The 18,735-nt window shown below is 41.9% G+C and overlaps 1 protein-coding gene across 2 annotated transcripts in view; it reads right to left on the bottom strand.

Annotated features, from left to right (window-relative positions):
- The window catches only part of LOC306708445 (low-density lipoprotein receptor-related protein 1-like), an 81,554-nt gene that overhangs the window by 43,799 nt on the left and 19,020 nt on the right, over positions 1 to 18,735 (bottom strand). For both annotated transcript variants that reach the window (XM_079176283.1, XM_079176284.1), the window contains exons 3-6: positions 13,281 to 13,418; positions 6,745 to 6,864; positions 6,309 to 6,437; positions 5,853 to 6,113 (exon numbers count right to left, since the gene is read on the bottom strand). In XM_079176283.1, coding sequence (XP_079032409.1) covers positions 5,853 to 6,113; positions 6,309 to 6,437; positions 6,745 to 6,864; positions 13,281 to 13,418 — 648 coding nt within the window. The remainder of the gene's footprint in view (positions 1 to 5,852; positions 6,114 to 6,308; positions 6,438 to 6,744; positions 6,865 to 13,280; positions 13,419 to 18,735) is intronic.

Below are 18,735 nucleotides of genomic sequence, written 5' to 3'. Positions count from 1 at the left end.
AACACGTGTCTTGGTAAAGTGAGAATAGCGTTACTACTCCTTGGCATGAATTTTGCATGATGAACACATCTTCTTCTAAGGATATTCATTTGCATGGTGTGAAGTTCATCACACACACACACACACACACACCTTTTGCCATGGCAGCACAGAAACAAGACACATGAAGCTCTGTCAATTTAGAGATAAACTTGAAGACAAGTCAAAGTGACCCAAAATACTGTTGCAACACAGGACAAAGGAACTTGACATTTTGTAACTCTAACCTAGAAAGAGGAAGCTTTGCAGATGGGGACCTTTACTTCAGACAGTCACCCCCAGCATTAGGGAGGGTTGGCGTTGAAGTGTTGAGTAAGCACTGGAAACATTTTTCACTCTCTGAGATCCTCTGTCCTGTATGTGACTGGGTGCAGAAATCCCAGACCACAGGGAGACCCAGCTGTGTGTGTGTGTGGGGGGGCTTGAAGATACATTCAGCCTTATGTTTTAACAGCTGCCACCACTTTCTTCCAAAGCAGAACACTGTATACACACATACACATCACACAGGCTCGCTACTCACATGTAGTATCAAAGTGACCACACGTGTCTCAAGTTATTTCAAGCAACAACTTTGATGTTGGGGTACACAAATGGGGTCTTACACCATTGACTATGAGCCCTCAGTCAGCCCGTCCCAGAGCTTTGACAATTCAAAGAGAAAACATCTGCACTGGAGCCCCCCCCCCCCAACAATGACAAGCATGTTGCTCAAAGACAGAGCCAATGCAAGCTCCACAATAGAGCATGCACACATCTGGGCCTAATGTAGAACCCCCCACCATACCTACCAAACATACACAGAGCTTCAAAAGGCCTGCCCCACATGGGACTTACAGTATGCCTGTTGCTATAATATAAGCAGAGTTGAGGAAAAAATGGGAAATTGGAAGGATGGGGTCATGGCAGTGGTCGGGAAAGACAGAAAGATAGAAATAGATCTATATCAAAAAAAAAATCATGGTCAAAAGAACAGAGGGAGGGAGTTAAAACTGGTCCAAGATGTTTCATAAACATCAGAACCAAGATTCTGGCAACGGGGAAAAGTTTATCATGGAGTTGAGAAGGATAGTGATACTCCCATTGGTATCAAATCTAAAACCACACTTCTTTAAAGAAATCCAGCTGGAAGCCTGGCGGCACAAGGCATTGATTAGACTCATATACCGAGTAGAGGAGCCAGTTGTGCAACACAGTGACTACTGTGTTGTGTAAGTAGCCTACATCTAGTGGACCCCCTTAGCTAGAGAGCCAGCCAGTCTGTTGACGTTCTTACTCATTCAGATTTCGGTGGAAAGTGGAAAGTTTGATGGGAAACTGCATGAACCCACCCTTTTCTCCTCATCCAATCACCCTGCCCTCACAACCCCATTTCACCTCCTGCCCTTAACACCTACCAGCACACACTACTCTGAGGAAACGTTTCACAAACTGAGGGGGTCTTACTGGGAACAACATACATGCTTTCTGTCCAAAAAGCAAAAGGTATTTACTTACAGGGCCAAAGCCTATTTAGTTCTTCAAACTAGTCATTCAGAAATAGCACAACACACTTTATACACGACTGTTGTTTTTTCTATTCCTATATGTACATGGGCATAGCAGAGGGAATCGTCATCGTGCTGCTTCCATAATACTTCCCGTTCCAAGAGTATCCCATTCATCTGTGCAAAAACCCCTTTTGACCTCTCAAGAGCACAGTTTCGGAGTTCAGCAATTATGATTTAACCTCCAGTTAAGATGCTAGAATTCTCAACAATTATGGTATTGGCAAATCCCCATCTGCTACAGGTGAAAAAGAGAAGTTATTGGCTTGAAAGGAAGACCCGATGACAAAAACATGACAAAAAAATTAGGACAAGAATTGGTGTGTAAAGATGAAGTCCTTTAGTTAGAATAGACATGTGCTCTTTGGATGCAGATAACAGCTGAGAGAATAATGCAGTATATTGGAAGCCTTTGTGTAAACAAGATGCACATTAATATAGGGGACCTTTAGAAACTTGTAATAATGGCGGAGGTTCTTTGTGAGCTTAATCCTGTACGAATCTGCCATGTCTGTATTTTGACAAGTAAAAATTTCACTGCAAATTACCAACCATGCTTTAAGAAATAGAGGTCATGTGATAATATTAGTGCTGTGCAAATCAGCATCTCTGTGATTTTGGATTGAATTTCCTTTTTGCAAGTTTTTTTGTATTCTCCGCTCCCGTTTTCTACCTCGAACCCAGTCGAGAATTATGCTAATAGAGATTTAGATGATTTTTACCACAATACTATATACTTTTATAATCACATTTTGACACAAATGTATAAAGATCTTCTGTGAACTGACTTATTCTGGGGGGGAAAAAAACGTAAGAACAAAGGCTAGAAAGAAGGCGGAAGGAGGTCGATAGGCAAAGGGACATGGGTAGAAAGGCTGGTCCCTGCTGTGGAGTTCTGCTCGGAGGGTGGAGAGGATGGGACCGGTAGGCTCTGCTCCCCTTTTATCTCCCCAGTCAGACACTCACACATGTAGACAGAGCAGGCCACATCTGGAACCCTCGTCTACTTATCTGCCCTGCTCGCTCAGGCTCCCAGAGGCTATAAATCACCCTGTTTGTGTGAACCCTGCAACCTCCCCCCTGAACCCCCCCCCTGCCTTCATCCATATCCATTCAAGGCCAATCCCCTGGTCTGTCCACCATACTTTTAAGAGTGCACCTGAGCCCTGCTCATTATAAAACACTGAATAGAGCTAACAAAGAGTTCCCGTTGGCATCATTTATATGATCAGAATTAGGTTTGAAAGGCAAATGGTTCAACCAAGAAGGACACACAGGTTAAGCTTAGCTAACATTTAAAGCAAAAGACCACAAGGTAAACTATACAGTACATGCCACAAATTACTTTTTGACTCAGCTGAGATCCATAAAATGAACAGAGGGGGTTTTTGCTCCCTTATCTCAGCTGAAAGCCCAGACTGATGCAACATAAAATGGGGAGTCAGCCAAAGTGCAAAGAGAGCCTCTTGCCTGTTTGTCTTTTTTGCTCCCCGAGTGACCGAGGACAGTCAAAATCGACCAACAGACATGACTGGACACACACTGTCAGGATTTTCCACAGTGTGTTATAGTTATGGTGGGCCACCTAACCTAAAATGAAGACTGCCTCCACTAACATCTTAATACATTTTAATGAAATAAAACAAAACAAAAATAGAAATACATTTGATGGGTGTGGCTATTCTTTAGTCACAAGTCAAGATGCTCAAGATCTGGGAGGTTTACTGCTAAACAATTTCCTTGGAGAAACCCTTCCTGTAGTATATCACAGCACAGAGTCAGATCCACAGATAATATGTCGAAGGTTACATCCACACTTATCTGTTTTATTTTTAAAATGCCGTTTTAAAACAAAAACAATCTCCGTCCACACGAGCATTTCAGCAACGTTTTAGAAACAAACAGACAATTTTTGTGGAAGAAAAAATGTTTTATGAAGTTTATTTTGTAATTTTTTTAAACTAGTTACAAGGCTGCAGGTCGTGCCATGTCTCTCTCTCACACACATCAAATTTACTTGAAAAATGAACTAGATTATGGGTCAAGAAATTTGATTAACACATGTCTCTCACTCGTTTCGTCCAGTAGTTAAGACACAGTTCACTTCGGCTTTCTCATTGTGTGAGCACTGCAGAGCAATTTCCTAAAGTGAATAGAAAATCATTCTCATGATTGTCTTTTTTTCGAAAGAGTCTTTCTGACTCCCAGATTAGATATGATGAAATTGAAATGCTAGTTTTAATGAACAAAAGTTAGTGCAGCATCAAAGGAAGACAATAAAGGATCAACAATTAAATGGAATACAATAAGCAACTGCGCATCCAAGTTAAATTTAGATGCTGTCTTTTATTTATAGATTGACTTAAGGGGTTAAATAGAAGCTTTGCATATTCTACAGAAGTGGGACAGCACATAGACAGATAGAGTATGTGCACAGCAACAGACAAAATCTCAAATCATAAAAAGGTAATATGTCACCAATTAATGGGTGCATGAGTCAAAGGTATTTGGGTCGATGAATCTGTGTGTGTGTGTGTGTGTGTGTGTGTGTGTGTGTGTGTGTGTGCGCCTCTGAGCGACAACTATGAATATGTTGACCTGACTGGACAGACTGGAATGTAGGGGCTGTTCAGGCTGACATAACCCAAAGGAGGAATGTAAATACCATCTGCATGACCACTCGCAGATACACACACACACACACACACACACACACACACACACACACACACACACACACACACACACACACACCTCCAAGGTACAGCAAATCACTACCTTCTCTCTCTCCCTCTCATTTTATCATTCCCTTGTCTCTTTTGCTTCAACCTTTCTCTCTGGGTCCCTGTACAATTCCACCTTTCGCCCCCATTTACCTCTCAGACCACTTAACGGAGCAGTGGATAAAATAAAAAGGAGGCAACACAATGAGGGCGAGTTGGGATACGGGCAACTGATGAGAGTGCAGCGAATCAACTGGAAAAACCCCATTGTAGGATGCCGGGGTTCGCTGAGCCTCTGAGCCTCGGCTCTGCCCCAGCTGTCAGCAGTGACGGCAGTTGCACAAGCTTCATTTGAAGTGGATAGGAGCCAAGGCACTTCTAACCATGTAGCAGGTTTGGGTCTACACACCCGCCTTTCTCCACGTGTTTTCTTCGTGTCTGCCGTTAGATGCCTGAGGCCAATTCTCAGGGGAACGCTTCCCACACGCACAAACATATGCACACACGCACAGACCCACACCCTAGCTTTCATGTTTTGTCTACATTTCTGCCCCCATTCTTACAGAGCAACGGCTCCGTCAGCCAGGCGAATAAAAACAAACCTTGTCAGGCTCGTAATCAGAGATAAATCATGTCAGCATTATATGAGCAAGCCTGTCAGAGGGAAGCGTTCACATGCTACTCATGTCTGGGTAATGGCCAAGAGATGAGAGCCCGGGAGTAATGACGATGCCTATGGCTTTGAGACCATTAACTCCACAGGCAAGACATTTCCCTTCATTGTTTACCGGTTAAGGTCAAAATAATATCCCGCTTCACACACACAAACATGTGCTATATATCTACAACACCTTCCAGGACAAAATGTACAGTAATCGGGACGACTTGTGAAAGCAGAAAGGACTTCTATGGGAAAACCTAATGCCAAATGTCATAGTAACAAAAATCAATGACCCGCTTTGCGATACAACCGACCACATTAAAATGCATTAAACAAGAGCAGGAATATAATTCCAGGCTTCGGAATAGCCATGCACAGGCTACACAGTAGGTTACAGTATGCTTGTCAAGAAATGTGCAAATGAATACCTGAAGGCATGCTGCCAGCCTTATATGTATCATGTCATCATAAATGAGCTACATATACATGTTGCCTCTACAGGATGATTTAGTGGTGTGTCAGGATGCCCCTGTTCTTCAAAGACAAACCTTTTGAAAAATAATGCTGGACTCAGCATTTCTACTTTAATGCTGGTATGAGCGGCTTTCAGAGACAAGGCTGTATTGCTTCACATTTTACATTTCTCTGAGCTAGCAGATGTAAAGTTGACCATTTGATTCCTGAGGCAAAGAACGGAAATTTCACACGGGGTGCGCTGACAACTTATGCGAGGAATTCAATTCTCTTTCACTGGCTGTTTACAACTAAACTGTCATGCCCTCAAAGTACCCCACAGCATTTTTCTGTGTCAGCGGAAAATACAGTTTCTAGAACCAAAAGCTTTCTGTTACAGTCATATTCGTCAGTTAAACTACTACTCACGGTGCAGGCTGAGGGAGATGTTGATGGTGCGGATGTTAGTGACAGTCTTGAGGTCAGGGATATTGGCGCACTTCAGCTGGGTGGCAGCGGGGGTGTCACCCACATCTATCCAGCAGACGGTCTCCTCAGCGTAGATGAAGTCCATAGCCATTGTCTGCTTGGTGGCGATGGAGGGCAGCCGGGACGTAGAGCCGCTCAGGGAGGTGCAGCGGATGTCATGGAGGTTAGCAATCAACAGCATAGGCAGACGATCCACTGGCTCTGGGGAGGGTGATCGGGACAGGGGAATAGACAGGGAGGGCAAGCAGAGGATACAGTGGGGAAGAGGGGGCATAAAGGGAAGAGATATGAGGAGAAGATGAAGAGCAGTCAAAAGGTCAATACATCTCTTTTTATGGTTTAAAATTAACTGCATTCTTCTTCTTCTATGTTTCGCATTTTTTTGTGTTTTCTCACCATTTTTGGCTTTGCAGGAGCGGTTGTCAGGCTGCAGCAGGTAGCCCTCCACACAGCTGCAGGTGTAGGAGCCCTCGGCGTTTGTGCACGTCTGACTGCACGTCCCGTACACATTGCACTCATTGAAATCTACAGGAAAATAACAATGCATTAACAGACACGGTCAGTGATGAAATATATACAGATTGTACAGCACTTATTCACAACTTGCTGCAGATCTTAGCACCAGGTAACAAAAAGCAAAGGTTACTACCAAACTCTGGACCTTGCGTTTGTGTACTACCTTGAGGCAAGTGGTTGGATAACAATGTTTAATCTTCTCTGCATTCTGCCCCACGCACATTTCAGTCAGCAAGCAGAAAGTCAGAGTAATCAGATGATTTTATGAATTTTACTTTGGCCAAGCTAGAACAAATCTGCCAAATCACCCACTCACCTTTACACGTCTTTCCATCTGCAGCAACCTCATAGCCGTTGCTACAGTAGCAGAGAGGCCCATCATGAGTCACAGCACAGTGAAACTGGCACCCATGGGAGGCACAGCCTGGTGCTCCCTCTGAAGCAGAGAAAAACAGAGAGATAAATAAATATGAATACGGTAGATTAGGAAAGCGGGGCCAGCATACATATCAAAAGTATGTAGAGGGCAAATCAATTCTGGACAACAATGGAGGCTAATTGAAGCCTGTTTAAGTAATTTCATCCTTGATCACGTTTATGTGCAGATCTGCTCTCTAATGTTAATCTTAATCCCAGCACAATCTTCACAGAACCACACTGTCTTATCCTATCACATCTCCACTGGGAGATCAGATAGGATTGTGTGTGTGAGAGTGAGAGTGAGAGTGAGAGAGGGGGTCACACACACACACACGTGTATGAATGTGTATTCGTCCGGGCATGTGACAGACGAGCTGATGTGAATGCGCACACGTTAGGGGGGCCTCTTTTTTTCCCGCCCCCAGAGGGAACTCAAGGACGCATCCTTTTGGCAGGAAATGAAAGGGGGGCATCCACACATCCCCTCATCGTGATAGCTATAAGGATGTGTGTGTGCAAGCACATGTGTGCGTTTGTCTAGGCTTGGAGATAAATGGGGTAGGGTAGTAATGGTGGAACGCATCTGATATTACAAAACAAATGATATTTCAGACAGCTTCTATTAGCTTTAAAACATCCAATAAAGATTGTTGTGACACTCTTGAACTCAGGCTGATAAAATATTTTATTATTTAGATCATGTGTCCACCAAGAACAGGTCTCTGACCCACATTGAGTTTGTTCTGCCAGAATTAAATGAACATTTTACAGATTTTATAGTATCTCAGCGCATAGGGGCATATATTGTTCTGTTAATGATCAACTCTCATTCCTTCATCAATATTCCCTTTGTCTATTCACATCTGTGTCATTCTGACAATGTCACAATTCACTCAAAGCTTAATGAACCTGTTGAGAAATATCTCCATTTAATCATTTGCCAAGTGTAAAGACCAATATAACAAAACTAAATAAAAGAGGCTTCCACTTGCATAAAGACATTTACCGAGGCCTCCAACGAAAAAACGGTAAATGGTTATGGACACACTATGCATACAGTAGCTAGTGATAGTATGGCTGTGAAGAGCGGAGATTGGACCAGTAAAGGGCCCATGTTATATAAAGCCTGTGGCACTCTGGGCCACAATGAGCCTTTTGTTGTGGCCCCGCTGAAAGGAAGAGTCCCTTAGCAAACAATGCGGCCCACATCGAATCCATTCACTGAGCCTCACACTGTGAGAGGCCACAGGCAACTAGAGTGCTAAAATACCCCCAAAATGCACTTCTGTCCAGGGTCATTTTGTGCCTATCTAGCTATGAGTGGGCCATATAGACAAAATTAGTATTGCTTTAATTTTTATCATCATTATCTCAGTATCAACCTGTGATGATACAAATTACTCAAATCACAAAGTCTACTCACATCCATCTATTTATAATGCGTTTTATAAAAACAAAATCCGATCATAATCTTATGATTCAAAGGAAATTGTTGTCAAAAGCAAGAACTATTATTTTGACAGATATTGGTTAGATCTAATTAGTCATTCCTTTAGAAATTAGAACTCTAAAGTATGATATGGTGAGACTCTTGCGACGATAGAATAGTATGTTGAGATGATAAATGTTAATACTTATCGCCCAGCTACTCCAAAAATGCATTCAAAAATATCGCCTACTTTAATTCACTTTTTTGGGCCTATTCCAAAAAAAGAAAAGAAATGTTCCTTTGAGAGAGTCTGGGGAAAAAATGTTTCTGGAATGTGAATCTGCAAATCCTTTTGCTTGTTCTTACATCTGAGAGCATTTGTAGTTGTACGATAGCAGGAAGAGCAGAGGGACGGGAGAGAAGTGAGGACAGAAACTGTGATGAGAAGAACAGAAAACAGAAGAATGAAGAGGAATGGAGAAAGAGGGGGGAGAAGAGGAAGGCAGGGCAAACCAGAGGTGGAAACGAGTGCAGAAAGGACTTCAGGATATGGAGTGGTTAGCAGGTTCCCGCTCCAAGCAAACAGGCAACAGCAGCACGTCGGACATTTGACCAGAGGTTAATGAACGAAGCAAACAAATCACACTGTGACACACTGGAGGCCTTCAGTCCTAAACAAGCATGCCAAAGCCATTGATCCCGTTACTGCATGGATGGCAAAACCTCAGTTTCACTCATCTGTAGCTCTTTAAAGGGAAGCAAGGAGTGAGAGTAGAAGGCTGTTTGCCAAAAAGGCCCACTAGACCGAGTTTTATCAGAAGATATCTCACATTTGTTTGCACAAGACAGGCGTCAATGACTTGCTGATGAAAATATAATACATGTTTCAATACAATGACAGCACAAGTTCCAGATGCAATCCATTGAGGTTGTGTCCTCCTTGCAGATTATATGATATGCATATTCTGAAAATATGTCTGGAACTATTCCTATAAGGGTGTTACCAATACACACAAATAAAGGTGAAAGAGATGAGTAGCATGAACAGCAACACACAAAATTAGAGAGAAAAATGAACTTTAGGAGAGACCACAGAGACATGAAGAAGAGAAGAAGAACTGGTGTTGGCCAGCAAATATATGAAAGTTGACATTTTCCTCTAAAATACACTCATGGGGCGGACAGGCCGGGTGCAACAGGGTGACGCAGGTTGAGTGAAAAAGAGGCCGGGTGGTGTGTGGGTCATGTCCGTAGTTGCGCAACAAAAAACAAGTCTTTAAAAAGATCAGCTCATCTATCCATCAACTGGCTTGAAAACTAATCCCTTACTTTATGAAAAATCCCAAATAAAATAAATGAAGCCTCCCTGCATTTCGACATCCACACGCCGTAATTGAAAGCACAAATTGAATCACACACACTAACAAAAACAGGTTATTCCAATGTGTGAGACTTTAAAGAGAGGTAATTCCCAGGACATTCCTTCCTTTGTGCTCTCACAGTCTGGAAACAAGTCTACACATGCCCCTGCCCTCTACCTGCAGCTGACAGGAGCCTACCGTTTTACTACACAGTTCCATCAAATTACCTGCTTCCTACTTCTTAAACTGAATGGTTTGTACATATTTCTATGTGTTTGTATGAATATGCATACTTTTACATAATCAGTTTGCATTCTAGCATTGCACATAATATTATGAAGAATTCGGACAAACTTATTATCGACCAGAACTTTGAGAACACTAATCTCATTTAAGTTTAGCAGAAGGCCATGCTCATTTAAAACACACTATCAGGCACTCGCTGAGACAATTTCATACTGTGAAACTACTTTGTGATTATTTGGTGCATTCCATGTGCTGCACAGTACACTGTACTGAACAGAAATAACTTTTGAGAAGGGTAGATCATACTTAATAGGAGAAGAATATGTGCATACCCAGGTATTAAGGTGTGCATAGGCTCAGCAATTGTGAAAATAAAAGGGGCATTTATTGGCAATTGTGTGGGGCTACAGAGTCAAAGGGGACAGAATAACCATGTGCAAACACGAGCAGGGCAGTGGCTTGAGTAATGAGCAAACAGTAGCTATCATGGTTACAAACAGTGGCAGCCTGCTGACCCAGACACTTAAACTAACACAAATACTCAAACACAAATGTACACACACACACACACACACACACACACACAACAGTTTAACTTGCCTTCACATCACGAGCCTAGAAATACATGACAGTTTCGTAACACTCCGTCTCTAAATACAGTGACGGGCAAAGACTGGCAATAAAAACAGGTCTTGTCATGCGAGAAAACTCTAACTGCAGCCAATAAACTCATTTAGGTCAAGACCCACTCATGAATAAAGATGAAAATGTGGTCTAACTACAGGCAGATTCAAGTAGCCTATGACCGATTCTCATTCCCCAGTTAGTGAGACATGAAGGACAATGAAAAACCACTGCATGCATAAACAATAGCATCAGGCCACTACAATAATCAAGGAGCCCTTTGAGACGGCGAGAGCTCTCAAGAGCACTGCCATGACCCCATTTTCTTTTCCCTATCAATCAGTCCCTTCTGAGGGAGGCAGGTCTAAGGACTTGCCCCCCAGCAGAGGCCCCATCACCCACAAGATGACAGAGAAAGGACAAATGCAGGCCTTCAGATCAATGAAAAGACTCAACTTTCACCCATATGACAGAAAAACAACATAACTGCCAATTGACCAAGAAGGCTACATTTAGTTAAAAGGGGCCTTTTAAACATAGGCCTGGCCATATAGTTTGTGTTTTGACTAAAGGATGACAAAGAAACTCAAGACCCTGGTTTGGATCATGTAATAACATTGGAAAGCAGTCTCAACATATGCCTTTTACATGCTCTTAAACAAGGCGCCAAGGACTGCTCCCTTGAACAAGTCAGATCCTACTATATACTCCCTTCTTTTGCTATCAGAGACGGTTCTTAAGGGGTCGAGGTATCAGGCTTACTAGTACTACCTGCAGCTACAGTAAGTGTATGAAACAAACTAGGGCTACTCTACGGCCAGCCAATGCTGATATTTAAACGTGGTGCGGCAGCTGACATACGTAATAGTCTTGACTATTTTCTCACTCATAGTAAGAAAAAAAAGAGTTTGAGGACCTCAAACAAAAACATTTTCATTTCCAATGACTTTGCTTTTGCTAAGAGTCAAAAAACACAAATCGAGTGCTGTATCTGAAACTTGGAACCATATCGCCCGTATCAAATTCACCACCCATCGCAGCACCATTGAGTCCGAGTGGTTACTCCCTTGCTATCATTTCTTAACACAAACCACGGCAACTAATCCCTTGCCCTGCCACACACACTTTCAAAATGCTGAGAAAATGTATTTCAGTGAGATAAAATTCCTGCCTAACCTTGCTACACTCCCCCTTTCTAACCACCTCTTGTCAACAACTTTGGCAGAATTACCTGGACACACCGACTGACAAAGTGTGCTTTCAGGTTTACTTGCACAACCTGGCGTACAAGCAAACACGTACATGCTTGTGAAAGGCCAGGGCTTTCACTGAAAAGAGGGGAGCTCACAAACGGCATAGCCAACCCTTCTTGACACACTGCTGGCGTGTTTGTGTGTGGCGTAATGGGTGTATATTTGCAAGAATGTGACTGTGAGTGTCCGTTTGTGTGCACGTGTGAGTATATGCATGCATTACAAGCCCATGAAAGTGTAGGTGTGTGACTAATGCTTTACTGAGGACAGCTGGACTTGTGTCTTCAGGCGGGTGCATGTTGTGATTAGATGACATCATCACTATGTTGTGTAAAGGCTTGTCTCGCAGTGATGACCAGTGTGTGGGATACCAACACGCTCACCCACTCCAAAACAAGTGTCCACTTCATCAGCCCAACAGGATAAACCGTATCGCACTTAAATGCTCTGACTAATGCACTACAGCTTTTTAATCTAGTAATTTAACTCTATGTATTCACTCAGTCTTTATCTATACAGGGTTCAATAAGAAACATGTGTACAGAGGAGAATAAGATGGAGAGACATTACATTGCAAAAAAATAACACAAATAGAATACACAGGGCTTACTTTAAAACACGAAAAGTTACAACTGAAAAAGTAAATGCACATCATGCTCACAACAAATTAACCTAAAATATTTTAAATTACTCAAATTTACAGTTGTAGATACTGAAGCTTTGGTTAATACTTAGCAGAAGAGATAAGATGATCTGAGATTACAGACATGTTTTGGGAACCTGGCAGACCAACTCATGTTCCAGGACTTTGGTCCACAAAGACTTGATTGTAAATATTTGATTAAATAAGTGATTTTGGATTCCAGGAAAGGGCGTTTGATACTGACTAGCACAGGGCGCTACTACTACTACAAGCAAAATGGAGAGAACGACACTTGGGTGTGCACAACTGAAATAAAAATTATGTAACTCAACATGAGTTATAGCAACTATAAACAGACAAGAGCTTCTTACCGCTATATCAGAGGACTGCCTTGCTGAATTCTGAGGCAATACTCTGTAGGCGGCCAGTGTTTGCTTCTTTGTCTACTGCAACAAAGACCGACTCTATGGACCCAATATGTTCCATCGCTCCTTCTTCTATCAACTCTAATTAATAGTGGAGGATTTGATGAGATTCTTTTCCAGCTGCATCTGGGCTCAATGCTCATCATTTCCACAGGGATTTGGGAAACCGTGACATAGCTAGGCTGATTGACAAATTAATGACTTTTTTTTTTCCAACAGAAAGAGAAATTCCATTGTAATTGCACAAACCTGAGCAGGCCAGCTCATTAAATGGCCTAATACTGTAGAGGAGATGCTGGCTGGTCATTTTTGACCCGCAACAAAGGCCGTCACTCTTGTCTCTCTGCGACAGCGGAGATAGAGAAAATGATGATACTATCTCTTCTCACTTTTTTTTTTGCAGAAAATGGGAGTTAGCAGATGTGTTTGCATGCTTCTATGTGTATATTACCTCTGCAGTGAGGGCCCTCATCCCAGCCATCGGTGCAGTCGGGGACTCCATCACACACTTTGCTCATATGGATACACACATCCAGGTCCAGGCAACCGTGTTCATTGACAGGACACTGGTTCACCCTGTTGTTTGAGCCTGGAAAACAAGCAAAACACATGTTAGGGAAAAACAGCAGTACAAAGCAAAAATATAGAAAGACCAAAAGAAACTTTCTTAACAGCCCGACATTTAGAAAATGTTAGCTTTTTCATTAAAATCTTATTATTATAATGAGGAAGTCTCTTTGAGATCAAGATCCCTTTTAAAAGATTGACTTGAGAGCAGAAGAATAAATAGAACAGAGATAAGACACAACAAAACACAGAGGGTCATTCATTCACTCATTTATATCTGAGAGATCTTTGAGGGCAGGCCCTCATTCGCAATGTCTTGTCACACAAAAGCACTTACATACAGCATCAGAAACACACTCCCGCTCTAGTTCAATGCACAACCTGCGATGATAGGTTAACACATAACAAACTGAAAGTTCGCTCCATGCCTCAAAGAGAGTCAAATATTGTTCACATGTGACATATTTGCATACATGCATTTACTCTGAATGTGTACAGTATGGCAAAGAGATGAAATATGGTCTGCAAATGTAAGATATCAAAAGGAAAGTTATTATAAATACTGATGATATAGAATCTGAAGAGGAGTGGTGGGCAAAAGACAGAACGGGATCTCCTCTGATCCCGAAAAAGCACAGAATTTTTCATTGGCAGCATCACAGTAGAACATAAGAGTAGATACAGTCTCTACCCTTAATTCTCTCCCACTCTTCACTTGATCTCTCCTCTCAGCCCACACTGCAGAGCAAACAGTTTGCTTTGGCTGTTTTTCTTCCTCCTCTTCCTCTTCTTCTTCTTCTTCCTCCTCCTCCTCCTCCTCCTCCTCCTCTCTTTCCCTTTTTCTGTCTCTAACATCTGCTGACCCATTTTAGAAAACCACTAGAAGCAGAGGAAATAAAGTTCACCGCCTTCACAGGAAACGATCTGTAGAGTTCTGCGGGTTATGTACGGTGCTGGGAGGCTTTGAGATGTTGTTAAGTGAATTTGTGAACCCTGAGCTGCAACCTGTTTCAGATGCATCCTTCAGAATCTGACTTACACAAAGTCCAAAATCCAGTTCAATTGACCCTCATACATATTTTCCTTATCTAAACTGAGACTCTGAGGATATTGGTTGTTGTACTGTAAAAAAAACTGTTTTGGCTTGACATTCAGTATGTTAGGTATTTGTGTCCTGCACTTCCAGTTGAGATGGTGGAGATTATAAGGTCTTCGAGGAAAATAAAAATACACCTCTCTCGTACTCCTACAAGACATGCCATCAAATTAATCAAAGTGTGGATGTGCATAAAGACTTATGAAGGGAGACATTCGCCTGCATGTCGACATTCCCTGAAGAAAACCACACGCTTTCTCTCCAAGTCCTCTCTATCCATCTAAGAGATTAGTAACCACACACATCATAACATGTAACTCAGTTCAAACAAGTACCTTAAAGTGACAAGTGGTTCCATAATGATCCCACCACAACAGCCTGAGTGGAAAATGTGCCACATTCAAACAGATTATTAGCTTCTAATACATCTGGCTTAGGGAGAGGGAGAGCTCTCCCATCTGGGGGATGCTAGCATATTAGCAGCCCTCCTACAGCCTCGGCCTCTAAGCCAGTCTGCTTTACATTCAATAAACTACCAACCAGGGGATTTCAACAGAAACTGCAGTACAGAGAATAAACTGCCCACAGGAAAAAAAAAAGAAGAAAAAGGATTTAACATTTGTCAACCGTTTTCTGAGTAAGTCATAGTGAAAGTCATCTGAATGACGCACACTGCCCGAACTGTGTATTTGCAACTATGCATACATGTAACAGAAAGTGATGTGTTAGGGATTGAGCAGATAGACAAATAAACTGATACAGTGTCTGTGCTACACTATCCCAGGAATTGCAGCCACCAAAAGCCTGAAGAGAACAATTCCCCCACACACACACACACACACACACACACACACACACACACACACACACACACACACACACACACACACACACACACACACACACACACACACACACACACACACACACTTTTGGAAACACACTCACAACTGCCAGCGACACACAACAGCCGTAAAGAATTGTTTGAGTTCCACAACACAGTAATACCTTGGCAGAAGCTGAATAGGGGCCAGCAGCAGAAAAATAAATAGGATGGACAATATGGAGGCTTAAATAACTTTGCAGGAGGGACAATGGAGATGAACCCTGTACTCCCTGCTCCAGTTTGGGAAGTTGTTGGCAGTGTATTACAATAAGCTCCCCTCATACTGGCAGTAGCCATTTCCTGCGTCATCCGTCAGTGGAAGCAGAGGATTGCTGTGCAAATCAGATGGTAAAGAATACAGCAGAACTTCTTTTCATGTTTTTCAAACTACTGGTTCGTTCTCAAATTTCAGTTTTTGTCCAAGGTTTGAGAGAGAGAGATCAAATCATTTATTTTGAGCCAAAGTAAGATTCATTAGATACTTCATAGCATCAACTAATCTTTGTGACACAGTTACCAGATTCCTTATTTTAGCAACCAATTGCATGTTTTGTTCCTTTTGAAATGTCTTGGATCTTAAATGTAGTTTCCCCCAGATAAACTAAAGTGGCTTTTTAATCCAGATTGAGTGAAACAGTTCTCTTAAACATGGCCCTTTGCCTGATTTAACATTCTTATTAGACTATTTCTATGAAAACTAACATAAACCACCATCCAGATAATCCCTTCAAGACAGGAGCAAATAAACTGCAGACGAGCTCATTCTACTGTTGGAGATTAGAATCGCACTGTCGTCAAACATGAAGGCCTAGACTTCTATCCAAGTGCTGATCACGATAAGGTTTTTGGCACCTTTTACTGTCAAACGGGAGATTTAAGTGTCAGTGAAGCAACAGTAAAGTAATTCATCAAGGCTGCAGTGCTTTTTCTCAACTGAAAGACCATTACGTCAAGATCCCTGATGCTGCAGGCAAAGCCAACAAGTTACAGTTCCATGAATTTGGAAACTTACATGAAGCATTTGGCTGTGCAGACAGTGTAGCTGTCATATTCCCATCCAAAGGCTGAGGAGAACAAGAATTGAAATAACTAGGTTTCTATTCATGTTTCGGGAGTGTAAACTGCATATTTACAGTCCTCAAACACTGTTGCTCAGTGGAAAGACGTAACTCATGATTAAAAGACTCAACTCTTCTATTTTCTCTTCTATTCTTTATATGCTCGGCTTGAAAAGGGAGTCAATAATGAGAACGAGTGCACAAAGTGGGCCGGTACGCAACACTGGCACTACATTTCACTTCTTTGGTATACTGTGACTTTCTCTTGTGCACCGCCACTTCTCACAAGCTCCATATCGGGTTCTCTAGGCAAGAAAATGTATCAAAACCTGCTCTGGAAATATCAAATGCTCAATGTCAAACTTTCTAACAGACTAAACTTTCTGCCTTCATTTAGGTCCGTCATTGCAAAGCCTATATCAAGGGGCTGGCGTTTTTTCATGTTTAAACAGGCTAGCAGATCTTCTATCACCATCACTATTTCCAAAATGAAATATATCTTATAATTTACTGATCTGGACGAAGTAATTCATACTTTTGCTATCACACTTAATCCAGTAAATGATTATGCTCTTGCCTCGCCTTGAGTCAAAAGTGCCTTATCACTCTCAACTTAAATGTAACTACTAGGATTTGTATAAGACCAAAAGATACGATCTATCACCCTGCGGCATACATTTCCAACCACTCTCGTAATACTTTTGCCGTTATTTTTAGTCTGTGGGAAATGCTTTGCAACTCTCTTTAAAAGTTCCATAACAGATGGATAACTTTATAAAATCATAATCATCTCCATCTGTTAAGGGGCCACAACATAGAAATGTGAAACCACTTCTATTTTTTTTGCAGGTACCTTTCTGAAACCATTTTCTCTGTTCATCCAGAGCAGAAAAAAACACAAATAAGGTACTACAAAAACTGAAGAAGTGAAATTAATAATTTCAAAATATGGAGACTTAACACAAAATCTGGACTAATCCTTCGATTAAAATAGCTATCATGTGCCCTTTAAAAGGTCATTAGCAGGTCCTATAGAATTTGCTATAGGAGTGAAGGAATATAATTACTGCAGAACAACATTTTACAATAACTTAACTTGTCCTTCACTGGGATAGCACAGATTCTTCAGTGTGTGTGGAAGCCTTGGAGACAAAGCACTGCGAGTGAGAACAATGTAAGAATCTGGGCAGTGCAGTGGATGAGAGACAAAGAAATGGAGGGAAAATTACAACCCTCACACCTATTAGAGGGGAGAGTGAGGATAATTACATTATTGCACTAAACTGTGTGATCAGCTAACAGTGATATCAGCATATCCTCACTGTGTCCTCAGGGATCTTATTGTTAAAATCTTTCTCCTATCTGCTGCATGAACTTTCTCTCACTGAGTCTCTTATTAGAATCACATATTAAAGAAATGAGCAGCGAGAGTCATCATGATTAAAACATTATACACTATGAATCATAATGCAGAACTTGTGTTCAGCTTTATTAAAACTCTTATTGCAGCATGCGCTCTATGGAGTGAAATATGACTTTGTGCAAAGACAATATTACACTTTCCCCTGTGTAGATTCGGGTAATGCATCACTCCCTGTGTCACCTTCAAGTAATTCCCCAATACAGAGAGCACTCATCCATCGCTTGTGGCTCTATAGGTTCCACTAACTTTTCTGACCGGCACTAGGCAATAGGGTTGTGACGTGAAAGAAGATCTCTCCCAATTTGTGCTTCCCTCAAACACCTCAACCTCTGTACCTCACCATCCCCCATCCCTCCGTTCCCGTAGTTATGCAATGACCTTAAATTTGGATCCCCTGTCGCTCTTTTGTCCTTAGCATAAAAGCCTGCTTTTCTTCCTGCTCTTCGGGTTCCATGCCAGCCCCTGACTGACTCCCATAAAGTCTGCTGTCAGCTCGAATGAATATGTTGTGCAGGGCGACAGGCAGGTCTGCCCATTGACTAACTCTCCGCTCTCTGGAATGACACGTTGCAGCAGAATGCACAACAAGCACATGGCTATGCCAAACCCTGCCGAGGCAGCCGCAGCACACAGGACTTACAGTATAGCACATGGTGCTCTCACTGGAGGAAGACCTGATGCGATACTTATTCCTCCAACACGCTTACCATAATCTTAAAAGGATGAATATGAATCACAATAACTTAAGAAAACATAACATGGTGACTAAAAATGTAAACTGCATTATACTGCGAGTTACATGTTGTGCTTTACTGCATCTAGTTTCTTGACTATAGAAATGAACGACTATGGAGATCCTGACAAGAATAATTGGCT

Source organism: Pholis gunnellus (genome assembly GCF_910591455.1).
Source record: "Pholis gunnellus genome assembly, chromosome: 2".
In the NCBI taxonomy this organism is placed as follows: domain Eukaryota; kingdom Metazoa; phylum Chordata; class Actinopteri; order Perciformes; family Pholidae; genus Pholis; species Pholis gunnellus.
Note: the sequence above shows the minus strand (reverse complement) of the source record. Positions and strands in the feature narration are given on the sequence as shown.